Below are 18,683 nucleotides of genomic sequence, written 5' to 3'. Positions count from 1 at the left end.
AAGTGGTTTACATGAGCTTTTGCAATGATGTTACAAAGCATGGCTTCTGTAGCGATGTAATAATACAGAGCAATATAGAGGAGCTGTTGTAATGGTGTTACAATGCATCAGCTAGGTAAGTATACTATGCCTATCATATATAATTAAAACTATAACTAAACTTTAAAAGAAACTTCCCTCTAACTATGGTCTATACCATACCTAGCATATATTATCATTCGCAGTCATGTATTGTCCTGCCAGGCCATGCACTGACATGTTCCTGGTTTGCGCTTGTATGTATTGTCTGTCATACCATACAATGTCATACAACAAAGAAGAACTGTACAATCAGTGAAAGATACATCAGGTTAATAAAAATGAGTGACCAAAAGAAAATTACATAGTTATTCAACAAACTTATCAAACAGGTGTGTTTTTAAAAATTTTCCAAAAACGTTATAAGAATCTGGTTGACCAATAAGCGGGCTTAACTAAGAGTTCAATTTGCCTAGCTGAAAGGCAAATGTCCTATTCAAAAATTTCTTGTAACGACAGTTCTTAACTGAAGGATACATAAACATCAACTTATTACGAGTGTTTTTTTAACGAGGTATAAAAATTACATTGAGAGACTAGATATCCCGGAGCCAAACCAAAAAGAGATTTAAATTTGATGTCTTCACAATGGCGATCCTTGATGATTTATCAATTGAATTTAACGTTGTGAGATTCCTGAGATGGACTCCGTTAAGGGCCATCACTTACAACTTACTTGGGAGCCTTTTTGGGCCTCTTTGGCCGGGTATGCTCGTAGCCATGTATTGAATATTTGACTGGGTAGTTATTTTCTGATATTGTCTGTGACATTTGCTCTTCTGCTGCTCCATGCCTTTTATTTTTTTTTTTTCTTTCTTTCTTTCTATATATTTATTTTTATTTCTTTTGGGTGGGGGGAGGGGGAGGTTTTTATGGTTTTGAAAATTTGGCCTATGCTGTATTCTTATTTCTGGTTTTCGTTTGTGCTTTTGACCAATAAACAGTTTTGCCATAAATCTCTTTTTGGTTTGGCTCCAGGATATCTAGCCTCTCAATTTAATTTTTATACCTCGTTAAAAAACACTCGTAATAAGCAGATGTTTATGTATCCTTCAGTTAAGAACTGTCGTTACAAGAAATTTTTGAATAGGACATTTGCCTTTCAGCTAGGCAAATTGAACTCTTGGTTAAGCCCGCTTATTAGAAACATAGAAACATAGAAATAGACGGCAGATAAGGGCCCACGGCCCATCTAGTCTGCCCACCCTAATGTCCCTCCCCTACCTTTGCCCTGTGAATAGATCCCATGTGCCGATCCCATTTGGCCTTAAAATCAGGCACGCTGCTGGCCTCAATCACCTGTAGTGGAAGACTATTCCAGCGATCAATCACTCTTTCAGTGAAAAAGAATTTCCTGGTGTCACCTCGTAGTTTCCCGCCCCTGATTTTCAACGGATGCCCTCTTGTTGTCGTGGGACCCTTGAAAAAGAAGATATCTTCCTCCGCCTCGATGCGGCCCGTAAGATACTTGAACGTCTCGATCATGTCCCCCCTCTCTCTGCGCTCCTCGAGTGAGTATAGCTGTAATTTGTCAAGCCGTTTTTCGTATGGTAGATCCTTGAGTCCCGAGACCATCCGGGTGGCCATTCTTTGCACCGACTCCAGTCTCAGCACATCCTTGCGATAATGCGGCCTCCAGAATTGCACACAGTATTCCAGGTGGGGCCTCACCATGGATCTATACAATGGCATAATGACTTCCGCCTTACGACTGACGAAACCCCTTCGTATGCAGCCCATGATTTGTCTTGCCTTGGACGAAGCCTGCTCCACTTGATTGGCAGACTTCATGTCCTCACTGACGATTACCCCCAAGTCTCGTTCTGCTACCGTTTTTGCTAGGATCTCACCATTAAGGGTATAAGACTTGCATGGATTCTGGCTGCCCAGGTGCATAACTTTGCATTTTTTGGCATTGAAGTTGAGTTGCCATGTCCTAGACCATCGCTCCAGTAGGAGTAGGTCGTGCATCATGTTGTCGGGCAACCAGATTCTTATAACGTTTTGAGAAAATTTTTAAAAACACACTTGTTTGATAAGTTTGCTGAATAACTATGTAATTTTCTTTTTGACACTCATTTTTATTAACCTGATGCATCTGATCGTACAGTTCTTCTATGTTGTTAACCGCCTGGAACTTCGTGGTTGGGCGGTATACAAGAATAAGTCTATTATTATTATTTATTATCCTAATGCACTGCCATGCTCTGCTATGTGCTGCCTTACCACGCTTCATAACATCAGGCACTATAAAGTACTGTCAAGCTCTATTAGTTACTGCAAGGTCATACCATACTCGTAACACCACCATCCCATGCTATATGAGGTATATTGCCTGTCATATCCTATTAAGCATTGCCATGATTTTTGAGTACAATCATGTTCCTCTATGTATTGTCCTATCATGTCATACATAATAAAACATAACAGGGCACTGTAAACATATAACCTGTTTCTAAGCGCTTCTGGGAGGATGGGATATAAATTGAAATAAATATGATACGTCAAGTGAATAAATGGAAGGGAACCCTGAAAAAGGTGTAGGGAGAATGCTGATGTCACCTAGAGTGGGAATAGCACGGATTAGATAAGGTAGAGAACGGAGCTGCAAGTCTATCCTGTCATGGCTTCCAATTGATTTTGCTGACTTTGAGAACATAAGACTAGCCTTACTGGGTCAGACTAATGGTCCATCTAGCCCAGTATCCCGTCTTCACAAAGGCCAATCCAAGTGACCAGTACCTGGCAAAACCCCAAATAGTAGCGGAATGCCATGCCACCAATCCAGGGCAAGCAGTGGCTTCTCCCATGTCTGTCTCAACAGCAGACTATGGACTTTTTCTCCAGGAACGTGTCTAAACCTTTTTTTTTTTTTTAAACCAGCTGCATTAACTGCTCTTACCACATCTTCTGGCAGAGCTTATCTATTCTCCAAGTGAAAAAATATTTCCTCCTATTGGCCATCTAGAGAATTTTAGGTACATAAATAATTCGTACGCTTGGCTCTGTGAGTATTCTTGCTGTTTCACTTTTGCTAAGTACTAATAAGAACAAATTTAAAATAATAATAATAATAACTTTATTTTTCTATACCGCCATAGTCAAAGTGACTTCTAGGGGGTACACATTGAAAGAAGGCTGGACAATCAGTGAATTATAGAATGCATGAAGAAAAGATGTTACATAATACATTGGGGTTATAAGGGGAAAGAATACCTGAGAGAGGTCATCTGATTAGGCAAGATTTGTCAAATAGAGCGGTTTTAATTGGTTTTCAGAATGCGTTGTAGGTCTGTCTGGCTTTAAAATGAGCTTGAATGTATACAATGGGTTACTTGGACATCTTTTACTGGCCTCAGAAGAAAAATCACGTACAGGTGTTAAGTGGAGTATATAGTGTCTCAAACTGTGTGCCCCCAAAGAGATTCCAGAATTTTACTTTATTTTTAAAAATTCCCTTCATAGATATACACTAGAAGAGATAATAATAATAATAATAATTTATTTCTTATATACCGCTATACCGTGAAGTTCGAAGCGGTTTACAATAAAGATACATTTGATAGTACATGGGATAGAAACGGTTTACAATAAAGATACATTTAGTCAGTACATGGGATACAAGTTACAGTAAAGATATATTTTGTCATTACATGGAATGCAAGTGGGTTACAAAACAAGTGGTTTACTATCAAGGTGCATTTTGTCAGTGTAAGGGATACAGGTGGGTTACCATAACGATACATTTAGTCAGTACATGGGTTACAATAAAGATACGTTTTGTCAGTACATGAGATTCAAGGTGGAAAGTATAATTAGTTTCGGGCCTTGGAATTAGGGGGCGAGGTGGAAGGGTCATGGCGAGGAAGAGTTGGGTATGGGAATTTAGAATTTGTTAAACAGTCGAGTTTTCAGGGATTTTCTAAAGTCTGCGTATGTAGTGGCCTCGAGTATGGGCTTTCCAAGCCATGTGTTCAGCCTGGCTGCCTGGAATGATAACATTCTATCTAGAAACTTTTTGTATTGGTAAGATTTCAAGGAGGGGTAATTAAATAGGTTTGTTCCGCGAGTGCTCTTGTTGGACTCGTTGGAGGTATGTATGTCGCATATGCAAGAGTCTGTCAATGTTATGAGCATCGGTGTGCGTAAGGCTACGACTGCCCAGACAAGCATCACTCTTTGACGTGATTGGTCCTCGAAAGCTACCGACAGGCAATTTGAGTTTTAGGTTTTATGCAGTAGTTATTCTAACTTGAGCAACAAAGCAATCAAGGCTTTGTTACCGTTTGGATCTTCTTAGCTTTGCGAACTTGGATTTTCAGCTCTGACAGAAATTAAATCGAAAAAAAGAGAGTGACGGCAGATGGTGGATGACGAAATGCGTGTCTGCTTGTCGACTATCGAGCCGAGATTTGAGTTACTTTGCACTCAAAAACAAGCACATCCATCGCACTGATTAACAATTCTATTCTATCTACTTTAGTTTCTCTGCTGTTACAATTACCCATACCTAGACTTTAAATAAATAACTCTCAAATTTAATTTTTTTTATTGCTTTTGCAATTTTATAATTTCAGTTATTAATGTTCCACGAAAAACATTTGCTCCTTTTAGTGTGCTAGAGCTAAAAAAAGTTTGAGAGATACTGATCTAGAGCAGTGGTTCCCAACCCTGTCATGGAGGACCACCAGCCAGTCTGGTTTTCAGGATAGCCCTAATGAATATACAAGAGGCAGATTTGCATGCCTGTTACCCCCATTATATGCAACTCTCTCATGCATATTCAGTAGTGCTATCCCGAAAACCCGACTGGCTAGTGGTCCTCTAGGACAGGGTTGGGAACCGCTGATCTAGAACATGAGCTCACAACAAGGGAAGCCCAGTTCACATCCTGTTTCTGATCCTTGTGATCTCACAAACTTAGGAGTCTATATTCAGCTGGCAGCAGTGAGCGGTTTGTTTATTTTTTTAGCCGTTGTCAGCACTATTCCTGGATATTCAATGCCAGGCCATATCTGGACGACAATCTCTTATGTGGTTAAGTGCATTATTCAGCACTTAACCATATATGCCACTGTTCTTTAACCGCCGGTCTGCAGACCGGTGTCGGTCCGCAGGAAATTTCTGCCGGTCCGCACAGGGCCGGCAAGATTAAAATGACCATAGGTTCGTTTTCAGACCTCCTGTCCCGTTGTCCCCACACACAGCTTCGGGACAGCGTCCCGAAACTGTGCTCGGGGACAACGGGACAGGCGATCATTTCCTATCCCTCCCTCCTTCCTTTCCCCGGGTCCCCTTCTCTTACCGCCCTGCCGCTACAGCTAAAGACGACAGGAAGTCTTCTTTCCGACGTCAATTCTGACGTCGGCGAGGACGTTCTGGGCCAGCCAATCGCTGCCGGTCCACGGGTGTAAAAAGGTTGAAAAACACTGATATATGCCACACTACATAAAGATAGGACTGACTTTTAGGCAGTCCAATTTAACTGCTAAACTAGGCACTTAAGTACTGAATATTGGCACTTAACTGCATAAGTACGGACCTTGCTCCCGGATTGCCCACCAAATAGCCAGTTTTCACTGGAGACAAGACATAGGGGAAGCCATTGCTTGCACTGGGTTCTGAATTCCAAAATCTTTCTGTTCTTTGGAATTCTGGAATTTTGCTTTGCTTTAGGATTCCGAAATCTTGCTACTCTATGAGATTCCAGAATGTTGCCGCTATTTGGGTTTCTGCCAGGTGTTTGTGACCTGGATTGGCCATTGTAGAAACAGGATATTGGGCTAGATGGACCATTGGTCTGATCCAGTACAGTGTTCCCCCGTGAATTCGTGAATCACAGACTCAGTTATTCGCGGTATTTTCTGACTGCCTCTTCCGGTCAGAAAATACAGGGAATGAGTCCGTGAATCAGTCTTCTGCACAGCCGATTCCTCCTTCTCTCCTCCCTGGAGCATATCAGGTATGATTTACTGCACTCGACGGGCGCCCCAGCTTCCCTCTCCTGCCTTTTTGCAGACTCAAAACCGCATTTGCGTTTTTTTGAAATTCACAGGTGTTCCCGGAACAGAACCCCTGCGAATTTCGGGAGAGTACTGTATAGCTATTCTTAGGTTTTTAATATCAGTACATAGCAATTTAGCTAGTCAGGAGCCATTTCTGGCCAGATAAATCACTTTGAATATCGACATCTTAGATTGTAAGCCTGCCAGAGACAGGGAAATACTTAGTGTATCCGAATGTAACTTAGCGTAAGCTATTGCTAAAAAAAAGCAGTGCCCACAGTGTGCTAAACATACATACATCAAAATAACATTCACTTGTTTGTTGCTTTCATCTACAACTTGATGTATTCCAACAAGCAGGAGATGAAGATCAGAACAGGCAGTGGCATAGCAAATCTTTGCCAGCAGCAGGTAACATCTCCTATCGGCTGTTCACAATGACCTCAGCTTTCCCTCTGACATCACTTCCTGGCCACAGATGAGAGGAGTGGCCTAGTGATTCGAGCTGCTGCCTCAGCATCCTGAGGTTGTGAGTTCAATCCCAGCCTGCTCCCTGTGACTCTGGGCAAGTCCCTTAAACTTTCATTGCCCCAGGTACCACACTTAAGATTGTGAGTCTGCCACGACAGATAGGGGAAATACTTAAGAGTACCTGATTACTATTCAATGCACTGTACTCTGTTTTGGGTGAATGTCTTCATGAAAAGGCAGTTAATAAATCCCAATAAAATGACAAAAGCAACTTTAGCTGAAAGGAAGTGCCATGAACAAAGCATTCCACACCACCACCACCTAAAGGTGTCCCTGGTAAAGCCTAACCCTGCTGACCATCTCAAAACTCATGGGCTCTTGCAGAAAAGTCTAAAACATGTTAGAACTTACTGAATGTGAGCTCTATCAGCTTTCCTGCAGGTATACATTAAAAAAGCAATAGCATAAAATGTGTCACCTTATTGCCCCAGCAGATAAGTGCCCGTAGGAGCCACTGGCAGCGGAACTACTTCTGGAGTTGTTGATATAAGCCACCAGAGAATTAGGAGAGGTCCTGATCATGGTCTGCAGATCAATGCTGGCATCGGAGAGAGGGGATATAGACAGAGCTCGCTTTCTGCTCAGCCGTGGGGTAATCCTGGGGCTTGAGAATCTAGACACTGTAGGAAAGAAAAAAAAAAATGCTGATTATATAACGGGAAATGGGGCACTTGATGGATGGTAGACCGGTGAAAATGGGCTGGTTAAGGCACATAGGAGGAGATTCTATAATTGGCGCCAAAAAAAAAAAATCACACTTAAATTTAGGTGCAGTTTATAGAATAATGCTTATGCCCAGGAACAATGCATCAAATTGTTTATGACACAACGCGTAAATCCATTTTTTCTGTTACCGCTCGCACCCTATGGAATGCTATGCCTCAACATCTTAGACAGGAATACAGCAGACCCTCAATATTCGTGGGGGGTTAGGGGCAGAGCTGGCCCGTGAATATTGAAAAATTGCGGATAATTTTTAGGACCGGCTCTGAGTCCCGCCTCCCTCCTGTGTCCCGGACCTTCCCCAGATCTTACCTGGTGGTCTAGCGTCGATGCGGGGCAGGATCGATCATCCTAGGCTCCTGCCCCGTGCAGAGCCATCATCAAAATGGTTGCCGCGAGTTCCTGTTGTACTCGCAGCAGCCATTTTGATGACGGCTCTGCAAAGGGCAAGAGCCTAAGACGATCGATCCTGCCCCGCATCGACGCTAGACCACCAGGTAAGGTTTGGGGAAGATCCAATGTAGAGTTTTGTAAAAAAAAAAAAAAAAAATCGTGAACAACCAAATCCGTGGGTATTGAAACCGCGGATTCGGAGGGGTTACTGTACTCAATTACAAAGTTCAAATCAAGTCTCAAATCGTTCTTGTTTAAAGATACATTTACTCCCCCCAACCCTTTTACAAAACCAGAATAGCAGTTTTTAGCGCAGGCTGGCGTTCCTATGAGCGTCGGAAGCAGCACAGAGCTTTCAGTGCACCAACCTGTGCTAAAAACCGCTCTCGCAGTTTTATAAAAAAAGGGGGGGGGTTATCTCTCTCCTCCACTTTTCTTTTTTTTTTCCTCCCCTTTAGCCCTCCTATTTCGTGTCGGTCAATTCGTACCTTCCTAACTGTTAATGTTTTTAACCTTGTTTTTATTTTTTATTTAACTAATTTTATTGTAAACCATTTAGATAGACGGTATATCAAATTTTAAATTAACTTGAAACTTTTTTTTTTTAAATTTAACATTTTCAAGTTTTGCCCCCTCTTTTACTAAGTTGCGCTAACGGATTAGTGCGCGTTAATCGAATTAGCGCACGCTAAGTGCTAACACATCCATAGATTAACACGTACGCGTTAGCGTTTAGCGCGCGCTAATCGGTTTAGCGCACCTTAGTAAAAGAGGGACTTAATTTATGCAGTCGGGTAATTCTTAGAAATACAGAAAACATAGCAATAGTAATTCAACATAGGAAAAAATAATATTTAACATTGTGCACATAGTAAATAGGGACAAAAAAATAATACAGCACAAACAAGGAAACGGCAACAAAAAAGACATTTCCAGAGACTGCAGTCTAGGCCTCGTTTCGGTACACCTAGAAATATCAGCAAATACTCTAACTTTAGAACCCCAAAACATCCAATTCATAGAACCCCTCTTTTCCTAAGGTAATTAGCGCAAATTAAATGCTAACGCGTCCATAGATTAACATGCATGCCCACCTTCAGACTTCATTGGGAAATATTCTCAAGGTTGTTACCATTTCCAAATGCATTCTCTTGTCTATTAAGAAATGCCTTGTCTTTCAAGCATGTGCTCTTGCCCCCGTCTACTTTCCCCTTTCTGTCCTGAGCCTCGATAGAGAGCCAGATTAGCAGGAAAAAAAAAAAAAGAAAGGCAATGAGGGCCACCAAGGAGGTCGCTGAGGTGCGCCATTGGCCCCTGGGTTTTGCATTGAAGAACACTGAGCTAGAGTGTATATATGTGTGTGGATAAGAACATAAGAACAGCCTTACTGGGTCAGACCAATGGTCCATCAAGCCCAGTAGCCCATTGTCACGGTGGCCAATCCAGGTCACCGGTACCTGGCCAAAACCCAAGGAGTAGCAACATTCCATATAGAATCTCAAAGAATAGCAAGATTCCGGAATCCCAGAGAGTAGCAAGATTCTAGAATCCCAAGGAGAAGCAACATTCCATATAGAATCTCAAAGAATAGCAAGATTCTAGAATCCCAGAGAGTAACAAGATTCTAGAATTCCAAGGAGAAGCAACATTCCATATAGAATCTCAAAGAATAGCAAGATTCCGGAATCCCAGAGAATAACAAGAGTCTAGAATCCCAAGGAGAAGCAACATTCCATATAGAATCTCAAAGAATAGCAAGATTCCGGAATCCCAGAGAGTAACAAGATTCTAGAATCCCAAGGAGAAGCAACATTCCATATAGAATCTCAAAGAATAGCAAGATTCCGGAATCCCAGAGAGTAACAAGATTCTAGAACCCCAAAGAGTAGCAACATTCCATATAGAATCTCAAAGAATAGCAAGATTCCGGAATCCCAGAGAGTAACAAGATTCTGGAACCCCAAAGAGTAGCAACATTCCATGCTACCGATCCAGGGCAAGCAGTGGCTTCCCCCCGTGTCTTTCTCAATAACAGACTATGGACTTTTTCTCCAGGAACTTGTCCAAACCTTTCTTAAAACCAGCTACGCTATCCACTCTTACCACATCCTCTAGATAGATCGATAGATAGAGCAGAGGAGAGCATCAACAAAAGTGAAGAGTTGTAACCTTTTAGCAGTACCAAGTTTTTCATCGGAATTCGGTCTTCTGCAGTGAAAACCATTTTGATATAGAGACTGTCTACAAATTATTGCCTGCTTCTGCGCACATCCCATAGCAATAATTCCTTTTCACAAGGTGGTGGTGTGGTGCGGTAGGAAATATTTACAACATTTTACATCAACTTCATTCGGGGCAAAACACACTTAGGGCGCCTTTTATTAAGCCGCGTTAGGGTTTTAAGGCGCAGAACAGCACACGGTAAATTGCCACGCGAACTAGGCCTTAATGCCAGCATTGAGCTGGCGTTCGTTCTAGCCGCTAAAAACGCTAACGCAGCTTAGTAAAAGGAGCCCTAAACATAAGAATCGGCCGAGTTCTGTGGAAGATACGACAAGTTCACAGAGTATATACACACACAGCTGAGATGAGATCAATGTGGGTCAAAGTGGTTTTGGCTTACTTTGTTTGCATCCTTATCAAGCCTTCCAAGACAAGCGGCACCAAATAACCTTTGGTCATTTAGTGATAAAAATCTGCTTTCTGCAATTCCAAGTTAATGAGTTTAACGACGGTGATTAAGGCGACAGGTTTGGATGGAAACAGAAGCCCTGTGTTCGAGCCCCCTTTTCTTTGTAACCCGATCGTCGCTCCGAAGGCCGACTTCTCTCCCGTTTCCCTTCCTATCAAAACCTTTTGACTTGCCCAAGTAAACCCGGGTGAACGATGAGCAATCTTCAGAACAGAGGTTTTGTGCACTCTCGCCAAGAATTTCTGAGTCATAGAGAAGTTTAAACATCCCAACGGTTAAAACGATGAACTGAGAAGAGGCTGCATTAAAAGGGATGGTTTCCATTTTAGTCTGAGGTGCTAACTGGAGTTCTGACATAATCCAAGCTGATTCGGATGAAAAGCAGATTGTCTCTGTTCCTCTAACAGTCTGAGAGCTGATTCATGCTATCTCCTAGCCATTTGTTAAATAATGACTCCATCTTGTATGACTGTGCAAGCCAGAAAACACAGATTTCCATAGATATATGGGATAAATAGCTACGGTGACATCAGATCATTACCCAATAACTGCTTGCATCTTTTCCCCCCAGGAATTTAGCAATACTTAGCTTTACAAAAGCTCTGCTCTGCTCTCCCTATCCCCGACCTTGATGAAATTATGAAATGCGTCGGTGGGGATTGAGGCAGACCCAGTTTTGTAAAGCTAAGTATTGCTTTTGCAGTATTCCTTTAAAAATATAACATAAAATGATAACGATTTAAAAATTATAACAAAAATGATAATTATTTATTGAAGCACTTGCACTTTATGAAACGCTACAAAATAACAAAAATTCACACACTTAAATGTTCCTATGAGAACGGCTACCACACGAACATTCAGTGAGGAACCTGTGTGTTGAACTTTTCAGTTTAGGTGGCAAATTGATTTTTAGCATTGTTCTTATAACAGCCACACAGACTCAAAGAACCATCAGCACATTTTTTTAACCTACATTATTATAGGATTCTGGTGCGACAGTCGTGATTATTATCGAAATCTTGGGTGGGGGCTTCAGACTAGAAGTCTAAAAGTTAATGGAGATGGGGGGTGTAAGGCTGAAGGTGTTTATCTTTGGGGATGTGAGGCTGGGATGTCCGAAGGTAGGTGATGTGTATGTATGTTTGTTTGTATCTAATATAATAAAACGGTAAGCCGCGCATGCGCACTTCCTAAGCGTGGGTCCGTTTTCTGTGAACTGTAGCTAGGAAGTGCGCATGCGCAGCTTACCCCCTGCCCTCTCCGTCGTCTCCCGGCTCCAACGGCGTCACAGTTTTCAAAGAGGCGCGGGATTGTTTCAACGCGGACCAACAACAAGCCGTTAAAGCTCCTGGCGCTGACTCCCGACGGTGGAGGAGAGGCAAGGTAGAAGAAGATTTCCGCCGCCCCCCCCTTCCCTTACCGCGGCCCCGACTGGCGATTTAAGCAGCGTGTCAGCAGTCTTCACACGCTGCTTCGGGCCCTTCTACTGCCCTGATTTGCTCCAGACGTGCCAGAGTAAATCAGGCCAGTAGAAGGACCCGAAGCAGCGTGTGAAGACTGGTGGACACGCAGCTTGAATTGCCATTTGTACTCGGTCCCGCGGGAAGGGAAGGGAAAGGGGGGTGGCAAAGGACTCAGGACCGCGTTTGTAGTCGCGACTGTGGGAAGGGAAAGGGGGTAGAGGAAACAATAATGCTGCTGCACAGGGAACTGGTGTGGGGGGAGGGAAATGGAGGGGAAGGAAATGCTGCTTTGGACACACAGACAGAGGGAGGAAGGGAGACAGAAAGACAAGAAGAAAGACACAGGGGCAGGTGCACAGGGAACTGGTATGGGGGAGGGAAATGGAGGGGGAGGGAATGCTGCTTTGGACAGACAGGCAGAGGGAGGAAGGGAGACAGAAAGAAAAGAAGAAAGACACAGGTGCAGGGAGATATACAGAAAGACAAACAGACAAAGGGGGCCAGGGACAGGGACAGACAGAAAGAAAGACAGCGGGAGTCGCGTCAGGAAGGGTGCGGGATGCCGCAGAGGGAACTTTTCCAATGGGTGCAACTGGGCGGCTGTCGGGAACCTCTGATCAGGGGCAGAGCAAGGTAACTGTATCATAGGGATAAGAAGGAGGAGGGGGGGAGAAAAAGGAAGGGACAGGGGGAAAAGGAAAGAGGTGCTGATGGACAGGGGGGTGGGTGAAGAAAAAGGAACGGAGGCCTAATGTTGGACAGGGGGAGAAGGAAGGTGCTGCTGGACATGGGGGAGCTAAAACGGGGGGAGCTAAAAAGGGAGAAGGGCTGCTGCTGCATAAGGAGAGCTGTGAAGGGGTGGTGGTGGACACGGGGGAGGTAAAAGGAAGGGAGAATGGACAGGGGGAGCAGGCAAGGGGTGGTGATGGACAGCCAAGGAAAAAGAAAGACAGAAAGAAAGAAAGCGGCTAAGGAGAGAGAGAGAGAAAAATAAATAAAGAGAAACACACACACATATATTCTAGCACCCGTTAATGTAACGGGCTATAAGACTAGTATGGGTATATGTTGTATGTGTATGTATAAGTATGTTTGTGTGTTATGGGTATCTGTGTGTGTTGAGGGTATTTGCTTGTTGACAGTGTAAGTTGAGTCTGTGTACAAGTTTGTACGCATGTATGTACGCTATTTGAACGAAGTTTCTCATTATAATTCTGGGGTTTTAGCCTATGGTTTTGTATTCTTGCTGAGAGTTGTGTTTTTAGAGTGTGGTTTGATTTATTACATTTTTGCCTTAGTGATGCTTTTAGTATGAGCGTCGGAGCAGTTACCGCCGCTGCCGGCGTTAAAACCCGCACTGATCTTTGGAAAATGTAAATTGACCATGTGACCCCTCTGCTTCAGAGTCTTCATTGGCTCCCGGTTTATTTTAGAATTCAATTGAAATGCGCTTGTATTTCTTTTAAATTCTGCATGGTATCTCTAATCCTCTTCTTCCTTTATTTTGGAACGTTTACCGATTCTCCTTTGCGAGAGGTATCCAACAATTTAAACTCTCCCTTCCTTCTAAAAAAGGGATTAAAGGAGTCAAGATCTTCAGTCAATCTTTGGTCTTTAAACTCTCTCCACTCTGGAATGATCTCCCCTTTTTTTTAAGGAGTTCCATTTCGTTTCAATTTTTCCGTAAATTTTTTTTTCTTATTTTTAATATTTCTTTATTCATTTTTTAAAACTTTCAATAAGTGTAATACAGGATAAAAACATTTTACACTTTAACATCACTTAGGGGTCCTGTTATCAAGCCACGCTAACGGGGTTAGTGCGTCGGACATTTCATCACGCGCTAACCCCCTCGGCCGGCTAAAAAAATTAATGCCTGCTCAACGCAGGCGTTAGCAGCTAGTGCGGCAGGCAGTTTAACGCGCGGTATTATGTGCGTTAAACCCCTACCGCAGTTTGATAAAAGGACCCTTTAATATTCTCACAAGATTCATTCAGACCAAATATCCCTCGCTACCTAACAGTTATCCGCAAACATAAGAAACCAAAAAGTACCCCCACCCTCCCCCCTCCCCCCATCTTGGAGGTGTATATTCAAAAGGGAAAAATAATATGCATTCTTTACAATATTTTTGTTAATGGCTCCCCAACATCCCTAAATTTCTCCTGTATGGCTATTACACGCTCCATTTTCTCCATTCCCTGAAGAAGCCCTTTCTGGAAACGTCAATCGCTCCTCCTAAACTTACTTGCTCCACTTCATCACTGACGCTGAAAACCGTGGATTGAAGACAAAGTTTTATTTTATTTTTCTTTCCAGCTTATGATTTATCTTTAATCTTATCTATTGTTTTGCCTTTTGTCTTTGTTTTGTTCTATTTCTATCATTTAAATTTCTCCAGAATTCTACTGTTCAACGGCTCCCCCTTCTGCTTCTATTCCTTTCTCTCCTCTCTTCTACCTTCCAAAGTATTTAGATCAATGCTGTCTTGTTAAAATGTTTATTTTATTTTTATTTTCCCTCTAACTCTACTTTTCACTTCTCTATTACCCTCCAGGTACTTTAGTTAGATTGTGAGCCTTCGGGACAGTAAGGGAATTTTTCAAGTACCTTTCTTATTTCTAATCTTAATGTATATTTTCTGTAAACCGCTTAGAACCTAACGGATGTAGCGGTATATAAGAAATAAATTACATTACATTTTAAAGATGTGACATAAAGAATTCCACCAAAAACTATAACTTAGCCGGTCCCAATTTTCCCATAAACCTTTAAAAACTACTCTATTTGCCAAACATTTTGAAAATTAATTCTTTTGAAATTTTGCTATTATCTTCCGTGTCTCATTTGTAAATCATTCCCTGTTTATTTAATTACTGTAAACTGAGTTGAGCTTTCTCAGAATGATGACTCGGTAGACAAAGTTAAGCTTTAGTTTAGTAAGACTAATAAGAAAACATAAGAATTTCTCATCCTGTATCTGCTTCCTATTAAACAGTCCTCCTCATCTATTTAAAAAAAAAAAAAAAAGCTTCTACAAACTGAGATGTCTTCAAAAGCTTTTAAATGTACATAAGCACATAAGCATGGCCTCTGCCGAGTCAGACCATAGGTCCATCATGCCCAGCAGTCCGCTCCTGCGGCGGCCCCCCAGGTCAATGACCTGTAGTGATCTATTACTCTACTACTCTATTATTTTATAGCCTTTTGTACTGTATAGTAACCCTCTAGTTGTACCCCTGGATCCCCTTTTCCCTCAGGAATCCGTCCAATCCCTTTCTGAAACCCAAAATCATACTCTGCTCTATCATCTCCTCTGGAAGCGCATTCCAGGTGTCCACCACCCTCTGGGTGAAGAAGAACTTCCTAGCATTTGTTCTGAACCTATCTCCCTTCAATTTTTTTGAGTGCCCTCTAGTTCTTGTTGCCCCCGCCAGTCTGAAGAATCTGGCCCTCTCTACCTTCACTATACCCTTCATGATCTTATAAGTTTCTATCATGTCCCCTCTAAGTCTCCGCTTTTCCAGGGAAAAGAGCCCCAACTTCTCCAGCCTCTCAGCATATGAGAGGTGTTCCATGCCCTTTATCATTTTTGTCACTCTCCTCTGGACCCTCTCGAGAATCGCCATATCCTTCTTAAGGTACGGCGACCAGTACTGAACGCAGTACTCCAGTGCTCTGTTATCCATCATCCTTAGCTTTCTAACTACGCTGTTCCACAATTTCGCCCCAGCCACCGAACTGGATTTCGTTCTGGTTATCAGCACATTTCACCTGTTGCAAGCAATCCATTGATAAACGCATGGCCACCTCAAATCGTAATGAGTGGTGCGGACGATATCATGTTATAACTTGTACCCAGTTATGTGCCCCCTGTTAGGTGTGACCACTTCTACCATATCTATGGCTGGTGAAAATGGTTGCGCCAAAACGTGGCGCCCATTCGTTTAGACGTTCTACAAACTGTGCAAGATTAGTAGCAAAATCCAGGCCCTGCTCGTGTTCCCCCTTTGCAGTTACACACGAGAACACTTGGTTGCCCAGTTACCGTATATACTCGAATAGAAGTCGAGACCCCCATTTTTCCCCCATGAAAGGAGGAAAAATGGTTGACTCGTATATTTATTTATTCCATTTGTGCATCGCACATACCTATACAAGCTCTTGGCGACATTACAGAGTATATAAGTCGGGCGGCTTACTATTCAAGTGCCCTGCCAGGATCTGCACCCAGCGCCCCCTCCCTCCCCTGTCAGGCTCTGCACCCAGCCCCCTTCCTGCCAGGCACTGCGCCCAACTCCCTTCCCTCCCAGAATCTCCCCCCTGTCCCCCCTCCCTGCCCATTGTACCTCCTCTGCCGCTGGAATCCCTGGTGGTCCAGAGGTGTAGTGGACAGGAGCGAGCTTTCCGCGCTCCTGCCCTGACCGGTCGGGTCAGCAGTGGGGCAGAAGTGTGGAAAGCTCGCTCCTGCCCGCTACACCTCTGGACCACCAGGGATTCCAGCAGCAGAGGATGTACGATGGACAGGGCAGGGAGGGGGTCAGGGTGCTGAGCCTGGCGACCCAGCGGAGGCCTGCAATAAGTCTGGGAGGGGGCAGTGGGGAGGAGCTGGGCCAAATATAAACCGGGACCCCCATTTTTTGGCCCCAAAATCCCAGTTTATATTCGAGTATATACAATATACAGGGAGGGCCACGGAAAAGTAGCCCACCTGTAATACCAGTGCCAGAAAGATGGTGCTCTTCCTGTAACCGCGAACAGTGAATGTCCACATGCGATTTTTATCTGTGGGGAAATTTAAAGCAGAAAGTGTACGCCAACTACCCTGGATGAACTCAAGGAAAACATCACGAACACTACCCACAGCATCGCTGTTGAAGAGGCACAAGCGGTATCAGCCAACGTGATCCGACGTGCCCAAAGGTGCATAGACGTGAACGGGCACCACTTTCACCACCTGTTGTCGCTTGTGGGTAAGTGAAGGAAAACAATCCACTTGCTCGTTCAACTTGTCGCACTATCGCCGGAGGTGGGCTACTTTTCGGGGGCCCATCCCGTAGAATTGCGCCGATGCGCCATTTTCTCCCCATTTTGGCGATCAAATGCTGTTGGCCTTCTGTTGTGGCGCGTACAGCTGGGCATCTAATAGGTGCCTTCTATATATAAGTACCCCCCCATAATACTGCCCAGATTTTAAAATGCTGGCAGATTCTAGAGTCCAGATTGATTGAATACTACAACTATTTATCGTTTATAGAGCGCTGAAAGGCATAGGCAGCACTGTACATGTTCGTTTAACATGTAATAGACCACGGGTGTCCAACCTTTTGGCTTCCCTGGGCCGCATTGGCCGAAAAAAATGTTTCTGGGGCCGCACAAACGTGCAAACGCTGCAGCAAGACAGAGGAGGGAGCCGGCAAGACGGTAAACACCAGGGGGCAGCAGAGGAAAACACTGTATTGCCCTCGACCGGGGCCGCACAAAATACTTCACTGGGCCGCATGTGGCCCTCGGGCCGCAGGTTGGACACCCCTGTAATAGACGGTCCTTGCTCAGAAGAGCTTACAATCTAATTTCGACAGATAGACAGGACATATAGAGGTTGGGGAGTTTCTCGCAGAGAGGATATAGGATGACATAGGTGTCTTATGGTGAGTGGGAGTTAAGAGCTGAAAGCAGCCTCGAAGAACTGGGCTTTTAGCTTGTATTTTTAATACTGCTAGAAACAGAGCCTGATGTTATGACTCAGGCAGTTTGTTCCAGGCATACGGTGCAGAAAGATAGAAGGGGCGGAGTCTGAAGTTGGCAGTGGAGGAGAAAGGTATGGATAGGAGGGACTTACCTGATGAACAGAGTTCACGGGGGAGGGTGAGCATGGGGGGGATGTGAGGAGAGATATTGAGAGGCTGCAGAGTGAATGCACGTGTAAGTCAGTTAAAGGAGTTTGAACTGTATTCGGAAATGGATGGGGAGCCGACGAAGTGACTCAAGGAGAGGGGTAATGCGAGTATGGAAGCTCCGGAGGAGTACGAGTCGTGCGGCAGAATTTTGAACGGACGGAAGGGGAGGGAGACGGTGGTGTGGAAGACCTGCGAGAAGTACGTTGCAGTAATCTAAGCGAGAGGTGATGAGAGTGTGGATAAGGGTTTTGGCAGAGATACCCAGTTCCACCCGTCCCTGCCCTGCCCCCTGCTCTCGTTGGGCAGGAGGACATCTGCGCAAGCCCTCCTGCCCATCGCAATGTGGAGGAAAGCTTTTCAAATCCCAGACAAAGTGCCTGGTTTTGAAAAGACTTCCGGACCCCTGGACATGTCCTCAAAAGGCGGACATGCCTGGGGAAATCCAGACCTCTGGTAACCCTAGGTTTTGGTAGTGTGTTTAGATAAGAGAGGTCGGATTTCGGTAATGCTATAGAGCAGTGTTTTTCAACCTTTTTACACTTATGGACCGGCAGAAATAAAAGAATTATTCTGTGGACCGGCATCGGTCCATGGACCGGCGGTTGAAGAACACGGGGCTAAGTCGTGGGCCAGACTCCGCCCATCTCCACCCCAGACCCCGCCCCCATAATAGTACTAATTGCACCTTGCCTCATCTGGAAGCCTTCCCTCTGACGTTGCAACGTCAGAGAGAAGGCTTCTGGTTCAGGCGCAGGATGCCCGTAGGAGCCACTGCCCGTGGCTTTGTGCACTGAATCAGTTAGGAAGAGGGAGCTGGCTCGAAGATAATGCCGCATCGTTCGCAAGTGGACCGGCGGTTGAAGAACACTGTTTTGGGCCTGATGCACGTGCTGG

The 18,683-nt window shown here is 44.1% G+C and overlaps 1 protein-coding gene across 1 annotated transcript in view; it reads right to left on the bottom strand.

The window, feature by feature from the left end:
• Positions 1 to 18,683, bottom strand: part of GLI2 (GLI family zinc finger 2) — a 519,949-nt gene that overhangs the window by 75,347 nt on the left and 425,919 nt on the right. Inside the window, exon 6 of the mRNA XM_033946106.1 lies at positions 7,033 to 7,234. Coding sequence (XP_033801997.1) covers positions 7,033 to 7,234 — 202 coding nt within the window. The remainder of the gene's footprint in view (positions 1 to 7,032; positions 7,235 to 18,683) is intronic.

This window comes from Geotrypetes seraphini, chromosome 5 (assembly GCF_902459505.1).
Source record: "Geotrypetes seraphini chromosome 5, aGeoSer1.1, whole genome shotgun sequence".
Lineage (NCBI taxonomy): Eukaryota > Metazoa > Chordata > Amphibia > Gymnophiona > Dermophiidae > Geotrypetes > Geotrypetes seraphini.
The sequence above is the reverse complement of the archived record's forward strand: the minus strand, read 5'-3'. Positions and strand labels throughout refer to the sequence as shown.